General features: G+C 44.1%; 1 protein-coding gene across 1 annotated transcript in view; it reads left to right on the plus strand.

Annotated features, from left to right (window-relative positions):
- The first annotated feature begins 2,393 nt into the window (after nucleotides 1–2,393).
- The window catches only part of LRRC1 (leucine rich repeat containing 1), a 517,165-nt gene continuing 502,818 nt past the window's right edge, over nucleotides 2,394–16,740 (plus strand). The window contains exon 1 of the mRNA XM_086926433.1: nucleotides 2,394–3,068. Coding sequence (XP_086782559.1) covers nucleotides 2,910–3,068 — 159 coding nt within the window. The 5' untranslated portion in view covers nucleotides 2,394–2,909. The remainder of the gene's footprint in view (nucleotides 3,069–16,740) is intronic.

Raw genomic sequence — 16,740 nt, forward strand, 5'->3', positions numbered from 1 at the left:
TTCATAAATCCCTTCTCGCACTTACTAATGATGTCCCCAAAATTAATGGTAATCTAGTACCCACCTTATTGTATGCTGATGATGCTGTTTTAATGGGACGAACGACAAATGCCTTACAAATTTTAGTGCGGGGCTTTGTGGAATTTATGGGTAGCTTAGATTTGTGTACTAATTTAAAAAAATCATTTATTATGTCTTGCGGGCCAAAAAAGCATATTTTAAATTCTATTACCGCAGATGAGCAAAAACTTCACTGTACAAGCACCTTCCCCTATCTTGGGCTTGTTTTCTCTGCCAATGGGTCATGGACTGACCATGTGACACATAGTAGGAACAAGTTCTCTAAAGTTATCAATTCACTTATTAGTTTACGGCAGCCTAAAAAGACAGGGATAATATTAGCACTTTTGAAAATGTACAAAACACAGTGTATTACAACTGCGAGATATGCCGCAGAGATATGGGGACACACAAAGTGCAATAGTATTCAACTTGAAGAAAACAGATTCTGTAGGAAAGTACTGAGAGCCCCGATTTCGACCTCACAGTTCATTTGTCCTGCAGAACTAAATTTACATTATGTTGAAGACTTTATAAAGGCGCAACCCATTCTCTTTAGCTTGCGACTAGAGAGATTATTAGAGACTGCTAAAGGTGTGATAAGGGGAAAGATATACCATGGCTCGCTGCTACAAGGGATACCTTGAGTAGTATCAACCATGCTCAGATTTTTACAATGCCGGAAGATTCCGTTGACATGAATAAAAAAAGTGATTCGGGGGTTTTATATGATCTTTACAGGACTTTAAGATTTAAAAGGGAGATTCAGAAAAAATCTGTAGAAAGTTATTTGCCAGTTGTGGAAGAATTAAATACCCTACCTAGTTACCTCCTAAAGCCAATTGGACCCTGGGAGAGAGGATTATTGTTTTGCCTAAGGGCTGATACAGTCAAATTTCTGCTTTGCTTTCCTTTGGGGTACACTGCGAATCTGGGACAATTACCTTGCCCATGTGATGACAGGAGTGGGCAGACAATACTCCATTTTTTTTTGTTGTTGTAAATATTATAGCCGATATACTAACCAGTTTTTGCTCCCATTTTTTAATAACACACAACCATACATTTAGGAGAAGCCCACTTAACAATCCCTAAGTTAGAAAATGATGAGTTAATGGCCCGTGTAGGTACCTTTTTTAAATTGTCAGTACGTGCTCGCAACTCAATGTGCACTTTATGATGTTCTATTTTCATATAGAGAATGAGTTGTAAAAGTAATTGATTTATGGGATCTTCTGTAAATACTCGTTGTATGCTATACTAATGTATGACTCCGTTTTTTAAGCTCTTGTCTATGGATTGTTATATTTCCTTTTTTACTATGATGATCTGTGCTTTTATGGATAAAATGTATCCGAATAAAGATCTGAAATTAAACAAAACGATACGATTGAGAGGACTAGAGCTGAGACATGAAGGAACCCAAACGCTAAACTCTGCTTCAGATCACTAGACATTCCCACATGTATGATGCCTGTACCTGTGTATCATTTGAAATGTTTTATTGTAGCGCTGAAGAATGTCGAGACGGTGCAGACGCTACCATACTCCCACGCTTTCCGCAGGATAAATGAACCTCGGATTTGTTTACTTTTGCCATTCCGAAGGGAAGGCATTTGTTGCACTATTGAATGAGCACATAAGGCGGTGTACTTTTCCCACTTCTTCAGTGCTCATTGGTGCCTGCTGGGAGGCGACCGCCTAGATAGAGCAATTATGGTGTTTGTGCGTGAGTGAGCCAGTAGGTGTTTCCCAAGGCTGAAAGTTGTAGTGACTTTGCAACCTCAACAAGGACACGGCTCGGAAATGACTGCGGCGAACGGGCAAAGTCCAGTCTGACGAGATCTGCCTCGTGGGTCTCCTCCATCAAGTACAAGGGCGTACACAAGTTCTACGAATGGGCGGGTTGTTCTCCGACTTTGAGAACTGTGAAAAACACATAGGAACGGGTGGTTTATATTACTTTCACGATTCTCTTTGTATGTAGTAAACGACCACGATGATGCTGTGTATAAGGGAGGTGTGGGGTAGAGTTAGGGGTAATGTGACTGGGAATTTTATAGATGGCCCAATGGATTGTATGGTTCTGCGACGTAGGGAGGTATATCGCGGAGAGCATTTCGTGTCCAGGGTTGATATTGTAGTGTAAAGGGACTATATTTTTGGAATAGAGTGTCCCGTGTATAAGGGATTCGGTGTAGAGAGCATGTTGCGCACTTGGGGCTTGCTGTAGTGGGTCTGTACAGCATGGGGTCCCGTATAATGGGTCAGGCAGCTCTAGTGGATCCCGCCGGTTTCGAGGGCGCTGTGTCTGGCGCGCTGGCCGCACGCCCGTGGCTTCCTGGGAGCGCCCAGCAGTGACTGGCAGCGGGCGGGCGGGGAGGGCTGATCCTCAGTCTCACTGCCCGGGGGTCAGATACCAGAGCCGGGAGCCGTGACGTCAGCCAGGAATGAGGGAGATGGGCGGGGAGGGGGCAGTGTTCCGGGTCAGCCCCGTTCAGCAGCAGGAGTGAAATGAAACGAGAGTGCGGACAAAACACCCAGGGGAAGCGCAGCAGCCAGGGTCGGTGATCACCGGGACGCTGCACAGAGCCGCCACAGTAGCTGAGGGCCCGGCGGGCGTGCTGCAGAGCGCAGGGACTGTGCGACCGCCGCCTAGAGCCAGGGGCCGGTCCGGGGGCTGGGGCTCCCGATGCTGGATCCCGGCCGGGGGTTTCATGTAGTCAGTGAGGCGCTGCTCTGTTCCCCACCAGAGGCTGGGGGCCGGAGACGCTGCGGCGCCTGCACTGCATCACCGGGAGCGCTTCGGACCGTGCCGCCACCGCCTCCTGCCCCGCACAGGGGCGGGGATGTTTCACTGTATCCCGCTCTGGCGGTGCAACCGTCACGTCGAGACCATCGACAAGCGGCACTGCTCGCTACTAGCCGTGCCCGAGGATACCTATCGCTACAGCCGCAGCCTGGAGGAGCTGCTCCTGGACGCCAACCAGCTGCGGGAGCTGCCCAAGGTGAGGGGGTGGGGAGGGCCTGCGTGCCGGGGTCAGTCACCTGGGGAGGCCTGCCTTCAGGTCGCTGGCCAGGTGAGGACGGTGATGCTGAGCTAGGGGGCAGCACTCTGACTGAAGCTGGGCATGCGAGAGGCCAACAGGCGTCAGTGGGTTATGTCTGGAGAGATTTGGATTATAATGTAATATTTTTAACGTAAATTCAGTGGCCCTCCTATTTAAATATAGTATTCCTTCTAATACTGCAAAGGGCAATTTGGCTCGCGGAGAGGAGTTAATACTCAATAGGCTGGAATAAGATCCCCCGAGTGAAATGAAGAAAGAATGTCCAGGTTGTCTCTTCTCATCATTACTGCCCCCTCGAGTTTCTCACCCCTACAATCGAAAGAATCCCAAAGCAGAGCGAGAGATTGAACCTGTTGCCCTCAAACTTTTTTTAAGAGTCAGGAGTTGGATTGGTTAAGGATAGCGAAGTCGGAGTATTCGACTTCCTATTTTAAAACCAAGAAGTGACGCGCATTTTTCTGCAGATAACGCACACGTTTGTCATAATCCGGACCTTATTTTGCTATACATAGCATTTTAGTAGTTTGCCTATCAAATGTTACCCCCATCTGCAGGCCTGCGCAGGGCCTGACCTCCAGCGCGGTGTTAATTAAGGGAGCCTTGATTGTGTCTCCATGCCTAATTGAATGAAGGCGTTTCGGTTCTACCCGGTCCTTGCACTGACTGTCGATTTTTAATTCCTTTTGTGCCTCCTTTCTATATCTTGCGCGTTTATCGCATTGTGTTCTGATTTTTAAGTCAACAGGACTAAAAACACACTGGGACTTGCAGATTCATACCTGCGCTACGTGGATTGTGAAACTACATGTCCCATCATGCCGAGTGCTGTAGACTGGAAAGAAGACTGACAAAGAGCCACTCTCAGGCATTGGCCTGTTAATAGCCATGAGAATGATGCAAATATGTTGTTCAACTCTCTCATGAAAATGAGCTCAGTCGGTACATGAGTTTTAGACGAGGTAATACAAGTCATTTTGAATTTTCCTTTTTTAAGTTCCTAAATAAGCGACGGCTGTGTTATGTAGTCACTTTTGCTACCTTGATAAGAATGTACGTAAAGATAAGAATATGCCTTTTACCCATCGTATCATAACGCCGGATATAGATTTTGCTAATAGCAGTACGCAATAGACTCATTACTGTGTCATGGGGCACACGGGGAACACCTTCGTGTCAACAAAGTGATTAAAATATCACTGTAAAGCACAAAACATTTATTCTGGAGAAAATTTGAAATCTGAAGAAATGCAAATACTTAATTATTGTACACTAAATTGTGCACCAACATTATTGGTAATTCATTACTTGCATGGTCACTAAACCAACAAAAGGGTCAGTGCCTAGAGTGCTCCGTAGATTCCACTGCAGGGCTTTCCCTGAGTGATAACCTTAAATACTACTTTACCAGCAGTATATATGCATAGCTCCGAGAGATGTGCCATTCGGCTACCACTGTACAGATACTTTCTGTATTTTTGCCCCTCTATGTGGATGCAAACGCACTCTTCTGATGTGTCTGCGCCCAAGCAGTCTTGGGATGGTCAATTAGATGACTTTGAAAGGGAAATGCCTTATGGTATAGAACTGGGCAAACTGCAATACCCAATTACCGCTTGAATCCATTGCACTTCCCAGCCCACCTGTGGGGATTGTTGATGCACACCTATAGGAGATGCTTAGAGCACAACACTCTCTAGTGCTGAATTTGCAAACTTTTAAATACAGGGCCCAAAGTTTTTCCTAGCTCACGCCACGATTGCTGCAGAATTCCGGGTTTGCTAAACACCTAAGACTGCTTAGTCTTGGTACCATCTCATGCCTCTTCTTTCAGTCCTTTTATCATACTCCTACTAATTCTTTTTAGTCCATGCTTTCTTCCTCTATTACTGTTTTCCTCTGTTTTGTTTTCGCTTCCTTCTTCAGGGGTGTGGAATTTTATAATATATCCACCTGCCCATGGGCCGCAATTTGTCAGAAAACTACAGATACTGTAAAAAAAAAAAACATCCGCTTGCCCCTGCTGGTGCCAAGTAGTGAGGTGACAAACTATGGCAGCATCCTCAATATATCAAAGCTTTGATAGCCTCACTGACTATGCAGTAGATCCAGAGTTGGAATTCCTTTGAGTCTGTTCACACTCACTAACTTCTACGTTGAAGGGTTTTCAGCAACTCCTCTTTACTCTTCTCCCACAATAAAAAAGGTTGAAAGTTTACTCCTGGAGAGAGGAGGAGTAAGAAAATTAATTCACAGGTTGGGGGAGAGGGGGGGGTGTAAAGGGGATGTAGAAAGGATGAATTTGCAATCGCACAGCAGATTTTCGCATCAGCAAATTTAAGATAACATAGCATGTTTATACACCTGTATTTCTTGATGGGGCACTTTCACCCTGAGGTCTCTTGGCTTATTGTTACCCAATCAATGGTACTCATATTATCAATCTTGTAAAGAAGAAAGGCTGAGTCTACCTCTTAGGATTAAAATCTGGGACCATGTATATTTGCTCATGTGAAAAAGAAATACTTATAAGTTTGCTAGGAGTATGGTTTCCAAGCATACTTTGATAAAAGTTTTTTCTAATTTTTGGAAGCCATGCAAGGGCATATATATCGGCGGGTGCACTTTTTTGTCTTTCTTTAAAAATTAGGCCCTTACCTTGTTGCTCATAATGGCTTTGCACTAACCGTCCCTCCTTTAAAAAAAATAAAAAAAGTGTGTATGTGTGAGGTGTGTGTATGTGTGTGTATATATATATATATATATATATATATATATATATATATATATATATATATATATATATATGAGAGACTGTACGTAATAGTTTGGCAAAATGCTAGTTCAAGTTGGATTTTTTTGTGTGTATTCTTTTATTTCGCAAGCAAAAAATCATCAACATTTCTGACAGGCTAATGCATGTAATCAGGCAGCATTATAAGTGGTCTCCAATGGTTAAATTGTGCAGACTTATGCATGTTTGTGAAGTGGAGCCGTTCAGTAATGCAATGCTCACTGCATTTCCATACAGCATTATCCCTAATAGTAAGTGCTTTGAATGAATGAACCATATATACAAGTTTTAACCATCCACACGTAAAATAAACATCTTGCTTTAGTGTCAGACAATCTTTTCACAGATCTGTACTGTAAACTGGCAGGCAAAGTTTTTGTTTTTTCAAGGGGCTACCCCTACTTATCCAAATGATATCGGCACAGTAGTCAGGTTTTATAAAAGATGGTCACCTTAAGCGACAGACTGAGCATACCCATAACACCAGAAGAAAGCATATAATGGTCCTTACCTTGCTTGATGGGGAGAAGGCCTTTGAAATAGCAGACTGGTGCTGAGTAACAAGTCCTGACCAAAATGAGAATGAGCCTGACAATTGGGAAGTTTGTCTAGTCCAACATCGGGACACCATCACAAAAATGAAAGTGAATTTCAGTATACAACGACAATATCAATAACAAGAGGAACAGACACAGACTTCTGACCACGCCGTTACGCGTCATTGCACTAATTTTGGGTGACTATACCCTCATTGCACATTAGCTCCCATGATTTACAGTAGTGGTGCGCTTTTTCCTTTTACCAAGATCTTGGGTGACCATACCCTTTTGTACAGTAACATTTACAAGAGTGGTGCACTCTTTCCTTTTTATTAAGAAAAACATTTGTGCAAAGGCACTTCGGCATGACAGGAATTGATGTTGCGAATTGTTAGTGTGGATTGCAAAAAAAACATAAACAGCCTTGAAGAAGTCCCGTTGGGACGAAACGTGGCTATGAATCTTGTATTGTGTTTTTAACAAGTGAAGTCTGAAGAATAATAATATACAGAAAGGATGCTTTTTCCAGTATTTTGAAGATTCACTGGATTCATTTGGGAGATCTTTTCTCGTTCTTCAATCACTAATTATTTATGATATATTACTGTACATCTTGAAACTGTATTTGATTATAGGTGTGTGCTGAGCTAATCTGTATCTTATAGTTTTGGTTTTTCCAAATAAGTGGGCACACCACCATTGTTGCCCAAACTCTTCAGCACTAAACTGACTGGTGCAGGCTCTGAGTGCCCTGAACTTCTGTCTTTTGTCTTAAGAGGAACAAGGCAGGATTGCCCATTGCTTCCTCTGATTTTTTGCTTTGTCAGTGAAACCTTTGGCCAGAAAAGTCTTAGAAATCCCAACAGTAAAAGAATGACCATATGCCATAGAGAACATTAGTTGGCACTCTTCTCCAATGACCTCCTCTGCTTTATCACAGAACTGCTAGAACCTCTTCCTGCTCTAATGACAGAGTTGACCTTCTTTGTTAAGGTCCGGGGATTCAAAAAAAGTACACCAAGTCACAAGGGATCGGAATATTGCACCCAAGGAATGAATGTAAAATGCTATTGAAAAGCAAAGGATATACATGGACAAAGGGACCTATTAAATACCCATGCATATACCTACAACGTGAGGTTTTTTAAGTATATCTCTGCTGTACTCGCTCATTCTTGCCAACATTGTACAAAGACGGCTAGAATGAACCTGGATGGGGATTTTCTGCAAGGGTGAAACTTAATTTTCCTCCATGATTGTTGGCTACAGTGCAGGCCCTGCCAATAATATTCCTTTAGACAGTTGTTGACCAAATCTAAAATAAATTGTTAATGTTTGTCTGGAAGGATATAGCTGCAAGACTTTCTAAATGTGCACTATTTTGTAATGCAGGGGAGGGAGGACTGGGATTCCCCAATTTAGAAGCATGCATTCAAACTGTTATACTACGCTCTCACAATCCAGGGTCAAACCTTGGGTACATGTGAAACAAATGTTTTCTTCTATTCCCCTACGCTTTTGTTTATGCCCCCTGCGCTAGAGCTAGATCTGGAAGCAAGAGCCTCTCAGAATAAGCATTGATTTTTCTAGAATATTGGCACCAGAAACAAGAAAGATTGGAGCCAACACATTTGTCTCCAAGATAACTACAGTTACCCACAATCCTGATTTCAGGCTGGGTCTTGGGACAAACGTCTTCTGCATGGTAAGACGTACCACTGCCCGAGTGCCCAAGCGTTCTGTTGCCTGGATCCCTAATGCAGACTTTTGTTGTCATAGACCTGTATCAATCGTGTAGACCATGACCTAGGCCTATCTCATATGTTGCAGTGCTGTTGATTCAGGAGGAGGGCCCATAGCGCTACCCTCATAGTGATGGAAGTCTACTATCTTCACCAAGAGGTAAGCTGCATAAGCGCATTGGTGGTAACATACCGTGTAGTGATCAGTAGAAGTGAACAGGTAATTTTTACCCTGTGCCACTGGAGTGAGGCAAATGGACTCGCTCACCTTTTTAAAGTTCTGTTGCTGTGTGCTTAACTCACCCTTGACCTACATCCGATAGATGTAGAGTGCTGTACAGAACAGGAGTGGTGGCTCTATGCTTAATGTATGTGTGCCTAGACAGGGTACAGTACAGGTAGAGAGCACTACTGGGTGTGTATATATGCCTGTGAGGAATACATTACTGAGAGATGTATTGTTGTGCAGTGCATATGCAATAGACGTATGTGTTTGTGTAAGTTTGCTTGTGAGCAGTACAACACAGGATGGGTAAAGGGTTTGTGCAGTGCCGACATGGCAAGTGTGCGCTGGCAGTGCTTGTGTTTGCAAACAGCACACCCTGGTACAATACAGAAAAGCTACAGTACTGAATGTGTTTCTGTGGTGGCACAATGCATGGAGGTAATAGTACTGGAGAATATGTGTGCTGTGAAAGTACACAGAATACAAGTGTGCCTGCAAATGCACATTACATGGAGGACACTGGGTTCCATTTTGGGAGGCCCAGGCCTGTTTGATGAAGACATGTGGAGTAGAGGAATCTTTCCTTCCGTCCCCCACCAACAGATTTGTGTACTGCTGCATTCCTGTGAGCTGGGAGGAACACACACTGGACGAATAGAGGAAGAGACTCCTCTTTACACATTAAAATGTACAGTGCTAGATCTCAAGGAAGGGACAGGGACATCTCAGGAAGGAGATGAGGCTGATAAGAGAGTAAGATATAGTAGGGCTAGGAGCGCAGAATTAAGCTTTTGAGGCACATATCTATGTTGCTGACATCAGATGTAAACTCTGGCCACCTCCATAAACTGTGTTGTGGGTCGATCAACTTCAGGTTCTTTCCTGCTTTGCCAGACAGCCTTTCAAGAGGGAAGAAGAGCAAAAATATACACCGCAAACGAATCATAATCCTAACACAAAACTTCAAAGACTCAGACCCTAAATTAAATTTGGTGTTTTGAAAAGGGATATAAGAAGGTGAGGCTGAAACCCCAAAATGTGTAATCTGCCAGATGGGCTGTGTGAGAAAGGGAAGCTCTGCAAGACTTTTGCCTGGGACTAGGACTGAGGACCAAGGCCTGCTAGTCTTCTTAATGGTTGAGAGTAATTACCCTCCTACCCTGGAGCACCAGCTCCTGCCTGATTTCTAAGACCGTTCATCGAGCGCTGTGCGGGGAGTGCCAGGCGCGTACTGCCTTATTTGGGTGACCACGTATGCCAAGAGGGGTTGACTGTTAAAGTAATTGTGTGACCAGCGTACCAATACTTGTGGATGCCTTAGTGGCGACCCGTGCGTCTGTGCCAAATTGCCAAACATTTCAGTTGTTGCCAGGACTAGAGTGGGACTGTGACCAGTGGGTCAAGCCCGCACATTGAGATCTGCCCCGACTGACCCTGAGGGCTGTGGAGGACGTCTAAGAAGGTGTCGCACCCTTTCTGAGCTCCGGTTAGGAAATTACCCAAACGTTTGGAAAAGAATGCAGGTTATTCTTGTGACTGGTGCTGATCCCAAATTGAAGGGAACAATTTGGACTTTTATATTGAAGGGAATTATTTGGACTTTTCTTTCTAGATCATAGGGAAATTACTTAAACATTACAAGATGGTTTTCTATAACCACGTGAGCGTTTTGGTACTCCTATATAAAGTGGGCTCTGCCATACTGGAATGTACCAGCAAGCTGTAATTTGTTTTGTGATTTCTAACTTTTTTTTATTAATTAAAACCTTCCCTCTCCTCGTGGAAAAAACAGTTTTAACCAATATGCGAGAATGTTAAAGAATGGAAAATGTAATATGTATTGTAGAAAATTCCATTGTGTATATCTGGGGTTATTTGTACCATGTTATCAGTGCCGGTCCAGGCCTTCTGAGGCCCTGGGCGAAAGGGAAGATGTGAGGCCCCTCTAAGTGACATCACAGAAAGTGACTTCGCAAACTAATTAGTGAGAATGTACGGCAAATCACCAACTACCACTCAATTATTTATACTCTCGGCTCTCAGCATACGTGCTTCTCGAAGCAACATTTCAGCACAGTATGGCTCAGGTGCGAGCTTTATAAAACGCTCTGCGCCCTGAAATGCAACCCGCGTGTGCTATTGTATATAAATCACTGTGCCAAACAGCTAGCAATTACTGGGTCAAGTAGCTGGCATTGGAAAATAAATGGTCCTTTTGCCAGTAAAGAACTGGATAGAATCTGTATATCCCTGCCCAAGTCATGCACTTTTCCAAAGATTACCAGCACATAAACGTACACTGATCCCTGCGTTGTAGCCCATGGACCAACAGATTGTGAGAGTCTGTTTTCCACTTTTGAAAGCACATGAGTTCCCCGAGAGGCTCTGGCACCAGAATACATATGTCTATCAAAAAAAAGCCCTGAAAAATTTTAAATATCATGATGAAGAAACTAAGAATTGACAAACCAAGTAGGCTTGCATATTGGCACATGCACACATAAAGCACGCAAATATTGGCACATGCACACATAAAACATGGAAAATATTGGCACAAGCACACATAAAGCACGCAGTTATTGGCACATGCACACACATATGCACAGACACACCAAAACACACACATTCAAAATTTTTCTCAAGAGCCTAAAGACACACATTCACTAATGCTCACACCCCAACAGTCACACATAACACTATACAGCTGAAGGCTCAGGGTGATGTGCCTCGGGGTGGTACTGAGTGTTGCAACTCAGGCCACCACTAATTGATACGCCTCCATAGGACACTCGCTGCTGTGCATCTGGGAAGCAGGATAATGTACATTTGAGGGATAAAAGGCTATTTGGCTAAGGAGGGCCTAAAATGATGCGAACCAGAGGGCAAAGAGTTATGTAAAGTAGTGGCCTATGGAAATGTACTATAAGGGCACACTGATGTAAGAAGCAGGTGGGTTCATGTTGGTGTCAGTCCTCCCATGTCAGGGAAGAACAGCTCTTCCAAACTTCTTTTAGATGAGACACCGCGAAGCCCTTTTGTTTGTGACGAATGACACAGAGAGGGCTTTTGGTTCAGCCTTCTTCGGATATTGGTTGCTTTGGACCTTTTTTTTAAGACAGTGTCATTCACATCTTGGTGGTTTTGGACTGATCAGGACTGTGCATGATTTTCTTTTGCACCCAAGTTGGATACCACACTTCTGCATCTTTTGTGTCTAAACGTGCTTCTGTTCCTAGAAGTGATTTTTGCTCCTAATTGTGCTTTCCCCCTAAATATTACAGCACGATTATGCTAATTTTGCATGCACATGTGTCTGTGTACCTGTATTGATTTTTTACTCCTGTATATGTTTTTGTACCTTAAAGTGTCTCCACATTCTAGTTGATGAAGTACCAAAGGTGACTAGTCTCCTAACTCTGTTTTTTGCACCTAAATGCATTTTTGCACTTAATGTCTCCAGGTTCCTGCTAATGTTGTGCCAAAGGTGGCTAAGCATCTTGAATCGTATGTCTGAAACATTCTAAGTATTATAATATAAATACGAAGCAGGTCTCTTAACTTAACTGCTCAACGACGACTCAACGAGGAGGCCGGGGCCCGACCGACTCCTGCCTGCAGCCCTGCCCACGCGGCCCGATCCGAGTAGTGACTGACTGCTCACGAATGGCGTGTGCGCATGCTGAGTGCGTCACACTGAGCGGGGGCTGGCCATAAAATCATGTCCAGGGCCGTCATTGGTAGCTCTTTCGCGCGCTACCAGATTGATGCCCCTGGGACCCACTGTCACCCGCATCATGAGCAAGGCCGGCGTCACGTCACCACCACCACCACCACCAAGCTAGGTGGTGGGATGCGTGCGTCATGGTGCGTGCGGTGCTTGCGCAGACAGTGTTTAGTTCCTGGCCTCCTTCCCTGCCTTACTTTAACTGCCTGCGGCCCGGCCCCTGCGCGAGCACGACGAGAGTGCTGTGCGCACTGCGCAGCGCTTTCCCCATGAATATAATTTATTTTATTCCCGCTGCCCGCAACTGCGGGGCCGCAGCGGGGCCCCCCTGACCGCGAGACCCTGGGCAGCTGGCCATACCGCCCATGGCTAGGACCTAATATTTGATAGACAAATGGCTTGAGTGATACTTACTATGCAAACGCCACCTCTTTCAACTCAATCGTGAGCACGTTGAGGTCTACTGGAAGTGCAACTAGCTATACTCCTTTCTGACGCAGTTCTGCAATGATGACGATATGTTGGCAAAAAGAAATCCAAAAATGGTCATCCTTATACCTTATGGTTATACCTTATTGTGGCTTACACTTAACTTTATTTAGATTTTTCTGTATTTTATTTCTTGACTTGGAGCTGCAGTAGAAATGTGTTGGGTAGTGATTAGCTGCTTCTTTTTTGTGCGCCTAATTGACATGATCTTTCAAGGTGGGTAGGGGCGTCACGCAAGCCCCTATGACGGAGCCCCACCCTTCAGGCGACCCCCATTCATCCCACGGCCTGTGAATATCTCCTTGTGCAGTCGGGGCCTTTCTCCATATTCCGTAGGGATGATCCATCATTTGGCGTCACGCCACCGAAGGCGGGTGAAAAGCAGCCCGTTTAATTTGTTTAAAATGTGTTGTCAAGTGAACAAGTAGGAAACAGCATAGTTTTGTTATGGTGAGAAACTTTATTTCACAATTGTACGTAGCAGTATTATCACGGTTCATTGTTACAATTGTGCAAAGTCCATGCTGATTTGTAATTTTAAACATCTTCACATTTACTCGGTTACAGCGTGGTTTGAAAAATCGATATTGATGGATGGACAGCCGGCGCCCTGTGCGGCTTCACTTAATGAGCAGCCGGCAGACCAGAGGCCGCGTCTCTCCTGCCCATCCCGAGGGAGTTCCACGCTTATTATGTGGCGCAGAGCTTTGCCGTTTCGCTGAATTATTTTTAAGAGCTCTTGCAAAATTACTGCTTAATTAAAAAAGGAAATCATTACTTCATATCGGCTGACGTAAAATGTACTAAACATTTGAGGTTGGAACCATCTAGGCATAAACCACAAATCGTACATTACAGAAATAAATATATCTGTGCATCACATTTCACTGAAAATAGCAGATGCGGTTGTGTGCTGCCTCTTCATTCATTGCATGGAGCATGCTGCTAATCCTGCTTGTACGTTTTCATTATGACATTCTCAATCTTTAGTTATCTTGAAACAGTGGGGCTCCCTCTCCCCTTTTGTTTGGTGTTTAATGTAGTTCCCTAGTAGCGCTATTTGCTCTTGTGTTCAGTAATATTGCCCCCTTCCCTTCCAGGCGTTGCACTCTTTTAACATTTGTCCGAGATCAGTCTTCACAGCAACTTTCCTTAGACTTGCATTTATTGGTCCAAAAAGTCTGAGCTGTGATAGGGCTGTTGTTAGCTGTTAAAATATACCTGTTGCTACAAAGGATATAATTTTGTAAATGCTCAACGGTTGAATTGGACAAGTTCTGGCTGTGGGACATACATAAACATCAGATTGCGTGGAGGAAACCTACGATGATAGCGTGCACTCTTTATTAGTGTAAACCAAAAACCATTAGCAATGGTAGTGTATACAGACTACGCATTTGCTGGCAGTGAGGTGCAATCTTTATACAATTTGTAGACCTTGCTCCAGTCTTTCATCCAACAATTTGAATAACATCCAGTTGAAAGCATTCTGAGAATAACTGTTTAGCTAACAAAGAATATCCTGAAAATTGATATTTGGACCTCGAACCACATGATGTCTTTTCTGGTGCTCTGATGCTACATCTGACCATCTTTAAAAGGTTATTGTTATTTTGGTGTTTGTAAATTGAAAGTTATGGTGCAAAACAAAAATACATGAGCATTGTAAGACATTTGGTATGTCATCAGGGTCTGGTTACTGCTTTCAGGAGTATCCAAATTCCCCAGTGCCAATGTGTAAAATTGAAATCTTCCTGGCCGTGTTACATTTGTGTTATTCGAGCACCAATTCAACACCCCCACTGGCCTAGACAAAAGGCAGGGAGTGTTCTGGTGGTTATTTCTTCTGCTTTGGGCAAGGGCTGGAGTTGAATGTTTCTGCTAGATACCATACCCCTCAGTGTATAACATTGGCCTTACCTGATGGCAAGCAAAGGTTGTTTTTGCAACACCCTCTTAGTATTTAATCTTGCCATTCTTTACCTTGGACCAGAGTAGGGCTTATTGATTTAAGCTTGACTAATTGATTCCCTCGACAATCATACCCCCTGCACCAACCTAAAATAATGAGATTTCTACACATAACCATCCTGAAGGGGAATCTCTATGATCTTTTGAAAAGAAAAAGAAAATCAAAAGGCTAAATAAATTCTAAAGCACTTAAACCATTAATGGCACGAGAAATTTAACAAAAATTGCCTTTAGGTTTTGAGATCAATAGATCTGATTAAGCTTTTAAATTGAACATGCAATTGATTCCATGCACCAGGGAAAAGTAAATCAACTTAATTGCCATTCAGAAAAATGGGCGCATTATAAAATGGTGTCAGCTTTTGGAAAACTACGCTGAACCCTCAAGCTCTTCAAGAAGGATATAAAAGTGAAACAAATACATAAGCATATCAGGAAAGATTTCATTAAGTTCTGTTTTTTTCTCACTATAATGGAAGTAAACTTAATTCTTGCTGAGACGCAAACATTTGCCTGTATCCACCTGTTATTGTTGAGAATGCTATTCCTGATGAATACTTCTCACCGCAGATTCATAATCATGTGAATGTTCCCCTTGCATCAGCCTTGATGTACAAGCTCTAAAGCCGTACTCCTGTGTGCCAATGGGTGGAGTCCTGCATCTCTGCTCCGATGTCATTCAGCTCTCGAAATGACCAGCAGAGACACACATAAGCACCACCCATGGGCGTTGATGTCTGACCCTTCCTTTCCACGCTTTCAGATATGGGTACAAAGATATGCCTTGGTCTTTTCTAGACCCATTTTTATGACTGAGGTACTCCAGCCTGGTCAGGCACCTACAAACCCTCAGTTACGATTTAATAAGTCTCTCTGGGATACCCTCTTGGGCACTAGGCTGGAACCATTTTTCGGGACCACCTATAGGTAGGTTGGTTGATGCCATTGGCCAATACCAGCTTACCCTGTATTTCTCGCTCAACATCCAACACCATAGACCTTGGAAGTGCAGGCTTCCTCCAGTGAGGTAAATCCCAGCACCCCAACCCCACATGATTGTGAGTCTAAGAGAATAGACATATGGCAAGTGTATCTTTTGTTCCACGAGGCTTGCTGCTCTGCGTCAGTAAACACCAGCTGTCTCCCAGGCTACTATGCCCATGCCACATTGGCCCAAGTTTTACCTGCTTTTCTGGACAACTTTATGTTGTCCATGACCCAAGCTATCCAGGATGGCAGTGGTGGACGCCACACAGTGAAAGTGGTGGTGGAGGGGGGGGGGGGTGAAAATGGGGAATTGAGGGCAAAATGTTATAAATTATACTTGCCTCTCGCTGCCTCAACACCGACAGCCACCTCGCTGCTTCACTTTCCGCAGTCACTGGGAAGGCACTGGATCCACACCCTGAGAAACACTAGGATTGGTCTGGTCTGCCTCTCAGACAGTGCCTGGGAGCCTGCTGCTTTTCTCCACTCCTGCTGTGAACACTGCTGGGTTGGAGAAATAGAAGTTCTTATTTCTGTTTGGCCAGCCCAACGCGGCCGGACAGACTTACATTTGCACTTCTAGGTGCCCACTGCTCCTTGCCTGTCAAGTCCCGGCTCCACCCCACACGGATGTGCCGTCAGTCAGAGCCCATCACAGAAAAATACAATTATATTCTTTAAATATCTCTGACAACTAGGGCAACGCTCGCTCCTCCGCCATTACGCAGGAGCCAGCCCTGCATAATGTCTGTAACACAGCTAAATTTGTAATTTGTTCTGGCTTGGACACAACTGACTGATTAGGACAGGCAATGGGTATGAGTGTGGCACTTGGCACCACTCCTGGATAAGGTCTACGAGGTTCTCCGATGATGTTCAGACATCTTTAATAGATCGGTCATTTTATGGTTAGCACCTTTTCATTGACCAATCAGATTCAGCCCTGTAAGGGTTTAAGGAAAACAGGGCCATAAAACATTCCTTGGCTCCGTCTGCCCCAACAAAACAATCCCACGAGCAATTTCACTCCCTCTGTGGCAGGTGTTTTTCGAATGCCACCTTCCTCACTCTCCCCTCTTTATGGGTGCTCTCTTTCATCTTAGCCATTCTGGATATTGTGCCGTTCATGCCTTTCCCTTG

The sequence above is a fragment of the Lissotriton vulgaris genome, chromosome 6 (genome assembly GCF_964263255.1).
Source record: "Lissotriton vulgaris chromosome 6, aLisVul1.2, whole genome shotgun sequence".
In the NCBI taxonomy this organism is placed as follows: domain Eukaryota; kingdom Metazoa; phylum Chordata; class Amphibia; order Caudata; family Salamandridae; genus Lissotriton; species Lissotriton vulgaris.